Here is a 9,095-nt window from a genome sequence, read left to right as displayed (position 1 = left end):
GTCCTGTGGAGGGGGCCGCTCTTTTGTAATTATGTTCGCAAACTCACTACATTATGCGGACTATTTTTGCAATAATTTTGCTTAGATATTTCGATGATTTCAACGTTCACACTCTCTTATAACTTAGACTTCCTGCGAAACATTGTATCTATCATTTTTTTTTATTACCAAAGATCTTAGCGAAATTCAAAACCGTCTAGCGTCATTGTTTGACTGAAGCTAAAATGCAATTTATCTTTTTGCTGATTAAGAATTTAGACTCTTGGGAACTCAATTAGGGGACGTTTAATTTCTGTCGGAATTATCTTTAGAAAAAACGAATTTTATTTTTTGTATTTTAAATATATCACATTTTAATCACGGTACATTTTTAAATACTAATGATTTCCTAATAAAACATTATTTTTGCTTCCTGGGCCCATCTTGCGTTTATTCATTCCCGAAAGCCGTGATTTTCTAAGATTTTTGTTCAGTTGTTTCAAAATTGCAAAGTTTTTGAACTAAAATCAAGGTGCCATCAATCCATGGCTAATTGGAGAAAAAGCCAAGATAGATAGTATAAGTGAGAGACACAGCTGGCATAAGCCTTTTTCAGGAATGTATATGATGTCATTTTCACTTGATGATAGATAGTGCCGCCACATGGAATCAATCGTATGACTTCATATCCATCCTTACCATATTTTTGTCAGTGTTGCCGCGTCGAAGTGCTAAAACAAATTAGCAAGACCAAATAACTAAGTTTTCTAACGCTTTTCATCCGTAAAAATTCAAACGTTAACCAATAATTTGATTCCCAAGGACACCTACACCTTCAAGGGAAAGTTACACCACACTGACGTCTTAAAGACCCACGCCATCATCGTTTTTATTACTAAAGTAAGTGATGTGCTTGAAATCATTAGCTGCAGTGGTGAGGAACCACAGTCATCTAAGTTACAAGACTTAATATAATCCTGAATCACACGTCCATCCACATAGCCTTGTATCGAGTTAGCAAAGGGTTTTGTCACATAGTTTTTTTCATCAGGGGAGACGGCATATGACGTCATTACATTGATTCCATGTGACGGCACTGACTTGAAAGAATAAAAACATCAGTATGTCGATTATTTCCACCATTTGTTCTATCTTCGGTTATTTCAGAACGTTAAAATTAGGAGTTAAGCGGGGTGGCGTTTTATCCCCATTTATACGGATCATTTTGATAGATTTTGTCTTGAGAAGCACAGCAAAGGCAACGAGAGAACACGGAGTCAAATGGGGAAGTAAAACTGTCCTGGACTTAGATAATGCTGATGATTTGAGAATCCTAGATGAAAGTGTTAACAAAATCAATGAAATTTAAGAAGTTTCGTGGGTTAAGGGTGCAAGAAAAGGTTCCGAAGTTGATGTTAAGAAGACTGAAGTCGCTAAGGCTAGGAATAAGTGAGGATGAAAAGGTGATATTAGGTAACGAGAAGATCGATCAAATGAACAGCTTCACCTACCTAGGTAGTATTATTAGTAAAGACAGTAGGTGCTGTGAAGATGTTAAAAGTAGAATAGCTTAGTCCCAGGGCGTTTTTAACTATTGAATAAAGTTTGGAAGAATAGGAAGATAAGTATGTGAACCAAGATTAAAATATTGAAAGCTACAGTGGTCAAGGATGACTGAAGCATCGGTGCTCTGAAAACGGAGGAAGATTTGCTGAATATTTTCCAGAGAAATTGCCTACGGATTATTTTGAGTACCCGACTGACTGACCGTATCTTAAATAGTGGGCTATACGAAAAGTGTGCTCCAATTCCGCTTTCTAGGGCTGCAATGACAGAATGGTTGAGATGGCTAGGCCTGTTTTAGCTGATGAAGCATGATAGATTACCGAAGATCGTCCTTTTCGGCCAACCGTCTATGGCCAGACGACAAGCAGGTCGTCCCGGTTGGGGTGGGAGAACGTCGTAAGGAAAGATTCAAGGAAATAAGAAATTCCTGGGAGGTTGTAAAGAGGGAGGCTCTGAATATATTGGGACAGAGAAGGATCGCACGTAGCTGTGTTGGCCTCAGATGGCTTGGTGCTGCATTGAGTTGTTATTAGCAGTAGCAGTAGTATAATATACTGATATACTGAGTGACAAGTTTCCCAATGCCTGACATAGATCTGTTGATGCCCATTTGGGAAGCGTCACTACATTCTGGCACTGCGGGATAGTTTATAGTAAAAGCGTAATAATTATTGCAACGGCACAGTGATCTGACTATTAAAAACTTAAGCCCCAAATTTACTCCATTGCATTGAATAAGGGACTGGAAACCTTCGAACCTCCTCTTCCAAATTTATAAGTACTGTTCCTTGTCGGATAGATTTCCGAATGTATTTATATATCTTTGGGCATTAAGGATCTCGTGAGAGTGCTGCAAGATAATTAGAACTTTTTTAGCCAACAACGTTACTTCATTTCCACGGATGCGATCCAACCTTTTGCTAAATTTGCTGTACTGTGCGTGTGTGATCCAACACACGCCAATTTTATATTGATTTTTGTCGATTTGGGTTGGTACTTTGTAAAGGTGCTCCACTGTAACTTCCAATATCTACGTCATTCCACGCACTATTTTCTTCAATTGTGAATCGACAACATATTAATAGCCAGTCCCAATTCCGCGTTGAGAAAGGAGGATGAGCCAACGGGGAGGGGACCCGTCGGTTAATTAAATTCCCATGAAACATCTATGAAGAAATGAATAATCCTAAAAACATTGTGCCTACTACAGAATCCCCGGTAAGTGACGTAATCTCGTTCCCGAGTCTGACAGCGGGGTTAACAAGTGTACAAGCTATACCCATTAATGCGTCTCTAGTAAGCAATGTGATTCCACTCACAAGAATAGCGGTGAGATCGACAAATTTATGAGCTATTCCCAGTGAAATAAATTTACAGAAGGATGAATTCCGAGTTTATAGCTGGAATGTAAGATCAGCAAAGCGAGAATCGACAAGGTTAGTGATGGCTATGGAAATGAACCGTTACCAAGCAGACGTTCTTTGTCTATCAGAGACAAGATTGAACGGAGTGTCTGAAGAAACCATACCAGTCCGTGACTCCGACAACTCGTACTTATTCCTCAACTCTGGTGCACATGATGGATCCGGTGACCATGGAGTCGGCCTTATGATAGATCGCCGTGCGCAAAAAGCTCTTCTTGAATGGGATCCAGTGAACCCGAGAATAGCCAGACTACGACTTAAGGGAAGATTATCCAACATATCGATAAGGACTCCTTCTACACTGATATGGAGATTACAGTTCAGAAATGCCCCAAAAGAGACTTCCTAATCTTAGCGGGTGATTAGAACTCCCGTGTTGGCCTGACAGAGCACAATGTATGCGAGATTTTTGGCCTGTTTACTTACGAACTGAGGTGCTATAATAAGTATAGACTACTCCAGTTCGCGAGATCTCAAAATCTTACCATCACCAACACTATGTTCCAACACAAACCCTCTCAAAGAATAACCTGATGCTCAAACGATGGCTCCACAACTGCCCAAATTGACCATATATTGATCCGTCAGCGTCGGTACTCCTCAGTCATCGGATCCCGAGCTTACAGAGGGGTGTGCACAGGGTCAAAAGCTCGAAGCGATCAGACGCTTTTTGGTGCGAAAATACTCCTGAAAATGAGTGTGAGAAAGAAACAATCCTCAAAAAGAAAGTTCAACGTGGATAAACTGAAAAACCAGACATTGAAAGAAGGTTTTTGCCTGAAGTTGCAAAACTAATTTGGAAGCATAACAATCTGTGATGAAGACCTTAAAAACCGATAAAAATACATTTAAAACACAACTGAAAAGATGACTGCCGCAGTTATTGGCTATGCCCCTGTAAAGATGAGGAAGAATTATGTCTAAAAGAAAACTGTAGCTAATCTAAGCTACAAGGCAGGCATCAATCAAAGTAAAAAAGTCACTACGTAAACAGGTTAAAACAAGCTTACGTCAACACCGCTAACAATTTTGGGATGAGGTTGCTTTAGAGATAGAAAAAGCAGCCAGAAATAATGACAGGAGTAGGCTGTATAGAACCCTCAAAAAAATAACTGGAATAAAGTCACCCATCGCTGGTCCCTTAAAAGACGCTCAAGGAAGTGTGATCCCTGACGTGCAAGGTAAACTTGATCACTGGAAGAATCACTTTAAAGACTTGCTTAATACAAATAAAGATGGGCAAGATGCAACGCCGATGCTGCCACCAACAGCTGAAAGGCCACCATATGAAATTGACATAGCACCACCTTCAGCTTCAGAGATACTAAACGCGATCAAACGGCTAAAAAACAATAAGTCTCCTGGAGAAGATGGTCTCCCTCCCCAGGTCTACGAGGCGTCACCACACGTTGTAACGGAACAACTAGAAATCCTCTTCCGTCTGATGTGGGAGAAGAAGACCTTCCCGTCTGATTCGAAGGTGTCAGTAGTAACCCTATTATTTCAAGGGGAACCCAGATACGACAGCTGGAACTATTAAGAGATATAACCTACGGATATAGTCACCAAAGTATATGTAATGGTTTTTCTTGAAAGGTTTGAGGAAACATGGTAGAAGCGGAAGCGTAAAAATCAATGTGGAATCCGACAAGGGAGAGGGTGCACTGACAAGGTCTTCACTTTTCGCCTTATTCTCCAACAATGCAAACGCTACAAACTCCCCATAATCAACATGTTCCTTGATTTTGTGGCTGCTTTCGACTCTGTAACTCGCAAAAACCTTTGGCGAATCATGTTGGAAGATGGTATGCCAGTAGAATTCATAGAGCTGCTGAATGCCTACTACGAGCATTGCAAATCGACAGTAAGAGTGCTGAGCGAAGAAACTGAGCCCTTCAATGTCGAAAGTGGTGTAAAAGAGGGGTGCGTATTGTCCCCTGTTTTGTTTAACTACTGTATAGACTGGATTCTAGAGAGTGCACTCTCGAGTTTTGTTGGTGTTGTTATGGGATTGGGCATTAACGTATCTGACCTGGACTACGTGGACGACATCGACGCTCTTGCCGCTGATCCAGCAACTGCCCAAGCAATGTTAAATGAAATAGCACATTTCTCTCAGCTACTGGGTATGAAAATCAACACGGCCAAAACTAAAGTCATGGACCTAAACCTGCACTCGGATTATCAGCTTGTGCTTTACGGACAAGAATTGGAAAACGTCGACAGCTTCACCTATCTTGGCTCAATAATAGACTCTCGTGAAGGCTGTGACCTTGACGTACAGAACAGAATCAACAGAATCCCAAGCCATCTTCTCACAACTCTGCCGCCATCTGTGGATCTGGCGGGAGATCAGCATGAAGACAACACTTTCTGTTTATAAAGCTGCTGTTAGATCTGTTCTTTTTTATGCAGTCGAAACTTGGCCACTGAAGGCGCTTCATCTCCATGATTTGGAAGTCTTTGACCACCGCTGTCTACGAAAAATCCTGAGCATTCGATACTCCGATAGAATCTCAAATGTTGATGTGCGCCACCGCTGCTGTGACATCGAACCCGCCGCCATGATTGTCAAACAGAAAAGACTGCGTTGGATTGGTTATGTCCCTAGAAGACCCAATGACCACAACATGAAGCAAGTGCTTCTAGCTGCCCCTTTACTTGATTGGTACAGGCAACCTGGCGGTCAATTTAAGAATTGATAAAGGATTGCCAAAACGACCTCGACCCCATTCGTGAATTTCGATAGTTTAACAGAAATTGAGAGAGCTACTGCGTCCGGCTTGCTGAATAGATGGCACAAGATCGTGACAAATGGGAGTCAATCATACGTAGTCTTCTAGATGCCGGGTGAGGCGTCCGCGTCGGGTACCGCAACAAGTACAAGCACACGAAATATATTAATTCATACATACTCGGTAGTTACATATTAATGTATCGATATGGTTTGACAACTTGTTCAGGTGCTCCAATGAAACAACTATTTCTTACGTGGTCCAACATGCTCTTTTCTGCGAAGTGAATACAGCTTGTGTGGGTGTTCCAATGAAACAACTATTTCTTACTTGATCCAACATGCTCTTTTCTGCGAAGTGAATACAACTTGTGTAGGTGCTCCAATGAAACAACTATTTCTTACGTGATCCAACATGCTCTTTTCTGCGAAGTGAATACAGCTTGTGTGGGTGCTCCAATGAAACAACTATTTCTTACGTGATCCAACATGCTCTTTTCTGCGAAGTGAATACAACTTGTGTAGGTGCTCCAATGAAACAACTATTTCTTACGTGATCCAACATGCTCTTTTCTGCGAAGTGAATACAACTTGTGTAGGTGCTCCAATAAAACAACTATTTCTTACGTGATCCAACATGCTCTTTTCTGCGAAGTGAATACAACTTATGGAGGTGCTCCAATGAAACAACTACTTCTTACGTTATCCAACATTCTCTTTTCTGTGAAATGAATGCCAACATATTATTATGATGTAACATATTATATTATGCTGATATGTGTGGTATGACTACCTATTCCAGTTACATTGGAGCACCTCCAATGTAACCTGTCATTTTTTAGCTGATCGTCTTCTCCCAGGAGGTCAGACAAAGCTCTTCCAGCTGATCTGCGTGGGTGCATTTTCGTGGTTGACAAGGACAATCATACTTCAGTACTGGATAAAAAATGGTATTGGTGGTTGGGCAGTTTGGTTTGTAACTGATTTCCACCTTTTTCTTGTGCTTCCCGTACTTTTTTCACCTTTTTTCTCTTATTTTTTTTCCTCAATACTTTTTGTTTCTCTATCAGACACTTGGTCTGCAGCATAACCGTCATTTGCGTTTTATTAAAAAATTAAATAACAACAAGCTTTTTATCTGAAAGTAAGGAGCAACATTAAAACTTAAAACAAACAAAAATTATTCCGTATATGAAAGGGGCTGTCCCCTCCTCAATGCCTCGTTCTTTACGCTAAAGTATTTATTGTTTAAAAAAATTGAGTTGTGACAAAGAGTCAAATATTAGCGTAAAGAGCGAAGTGTTGAAGAGGGGACAGCCCCTTTCATATACGAAATAATTTCTGTTCCTTTTAAGCTTTAAGGTCGCTTCTTACTTTCAGTTAAAAATTATTTTTTTAATTTAACTTCTGAACGTTTTTCAACTAATGTAGGTTCGATTCGAAGGGTTGCCCCTTTCTCAATACCTTGCTCTATACGCTAAAGCTGTCTGCACTTTTAAAAAAAGCTTCCAATTCTAATTGAACGACCGTGTGTTTTAGTAGTCGCTCTTAAAAAATAAGGACAACTGTCAAACTTTAGCGTAAAGAGCAAGTTATTGAGGAGGGGGCAGCAATAATTTCTGTTCGTTTTATGTTTTAATGCTGCTCTTTACTTTCAATTAAAAATAAAACTTTTTTTTTTTTAATTTAATTTTGGTTCATTTTTCAAATAATGGCGGCAAATCTGGCTCACACTCAATGAAATATACCCCCTCTCCCCACGGAGACTTTAATTTCGAATCGGCTTCTCGATCACTCCAGAAATGCCCCCTTCCGTGGAAATTATTTCCTGGAAATCAAAACACACGGAAAAAAGCCCCCAGATAATTCCCACGGAACATCTTCACATGAAAAATTTGGCAAAGAGAATGTAAGACAATTAAAAAGAATTTCGTATAGTAATTCTGTCAAATCCCTTCAGTGTAACATTTTCCTTGGAAAATTCGCCCCTCCCGGGAAATTTCTCTCCCCAAATAAGATTCTCCCTATAGAAATCCACCCCAAGCACAACCCCTCCCCCTAAAAATGACGGTATCCCAATAACAAATACTATACGAAAACAATGGGCAAATTTCATAACCTACAGGCCTCTCCTCACGGACTGGGGAGGGGGGTCATTTTACACCTAAATACATAGTTATTTGATCTTTCCACTATACTGAACAAAATGGCTATCTCAAAATTTGGATCAGATAACTTTGGGGAAAAAACAGGCGTGGAAAAGGGGCCAGTTGGCAAATTTTCTCAAGCACGTAACTTTTGATGGGTAACACTAAACTTGATGAATCTTATATATTTAGAATCAACATAATAAGCTGATTCTTTTGATGAATCTACTGATATTAAAGTTCAGTTTTTTAGAGTTTCGGTTACTATTGAGCCGAGTCATTCCGTGCTTACAGTTAGTTACCACGAGCTGTTTGATTGATGGGTAATCACTAGGGGAAATAACGTGAATAATCGATATGTGTACGAGGGACGTTCAATAAGGTCGTAGAACGAAACACTTAGAAATGACGAAATAAGTTCTAACTCTGCATGCATGCTTATCTAGGTAAATGATATTCACAGCCTGAAAACTGTTCATTTTTGTTTGTCCTTTCAGGTTTAAGTCCAAAGTCATTGAATCACTGTAGAAATAGATTCGTCACTGATCGAGTACAGAGCAGTGATCAAATTCCTTGTCAAAGAATGTTCTTCGGCTAGAGAAATCACAGATCGGTTGGCCAAGGTGTACCAGCAAGATGCTCCCAAGTATTCCATGGTCGCCAAATGGGCCGCAGAGTTCAAGCGGGGCCGTCAATCCCTGGAAGACGACCCAAGGTCCGGTCGACCTTTGGAAATGACGACCCCGGAGGTCATCCGGCGTGTGGAAGACCTTGTCATGGCTGATCGTCGTTTAAAGGTCAAAGAAGTTGCAACCGAAGTTGGCCTTTCTGAAGGGAGCGGTTTCAACATTCTTCACGACCATCTTCATCTCTCTAAAGTGTCTCCCAGATGAGAGCCTCGAAATCTTCAAGTGCAAGATCGACAGCAGCCGATGCAGCTCAGTTCACAACTTCTCGAGCTCTACAGGAGAGACCCAGACTTTCATTTGCGACTTGTGACTGGATATGAGACCTGGGTACACCACTGGGACCCTAAGAGCAAGATCGCCTCCATGCAGTGGAAACACAGTGACTCGCCGCCTCCAAGGAAGTTTCGGACTCAGTCCTCTGCAGGCAAGGTTATGGCATCAGTCTTCTGGGATTCAAAAGGTCTCCTGCTAATCGACTACTTGCCCAGAAGGTCTACCATCACTGGTGCCTATTACTTGGATCTGATGGTTAAGTTGCGCCAGGAAATCAAGACGA

General features: G+C 40.9%; 1 protein-coding gene across 1 annotated transcript; it reads left to right on the top strand.

Moving 5' to 3' along the window:
- Positions 1 to 5,533: 5,533 nt before the first annotated feature.
- Positions 5,534 to 8,743, top strand: LOC148954721 (protein GVQW3-like). The gene is made up of 2 exons (XM_089086471.1): positions 5,534 to 5,654; positions 8,379 to 8,743. The coding sequence occupies exons 1-2, from the start codon at positions 5,534 to 5,536 to the stop codon at positions 8,741 to 8,743; spliced, it is 486 nt and encodes a 161-aa protein (XP_088942597.1).
- Positions 8,744 to 9,095: the final 352 nt, after the last annotated feature.

This window comes from Artemia sp. Qi Xiang Cuo, chromosome 3, assembly GCF_049724085.1.
Source record: "Artemia sp. Qi Xiang Cuo chromosome 3, ASM4972408v1, whole genome shotgun sequence".
NCBI classification, from domain to species: domain Eukaryota; kingdom Metazoa; phylum Arthropoda; class Branchiopoda; order Anostraca; family Artemiidae; genus Artemia; species Artemia sp. Qi Xiang Cuo.
This window is presented reverse-complemented; position numbering and strand designations above follow the sequence as displayed.

Bases quoted from the DNA above. Each gene is read 5' to 3' on its own strand.
- LOC148954721 (XM_089086471.1), top strand. From the start codon at position 5,534: ATGATTGTCAAACAGAAAAGACTGCGTTGGATTGGTTATGTCCCTAGA. The intron at 5,655-8,378 runs GTCAATTTAAGA...GAATCACTGTAG, and splicing joins TTGGTACAGGCAACCTGGCG to AAATAGATTCGTCACTGATC.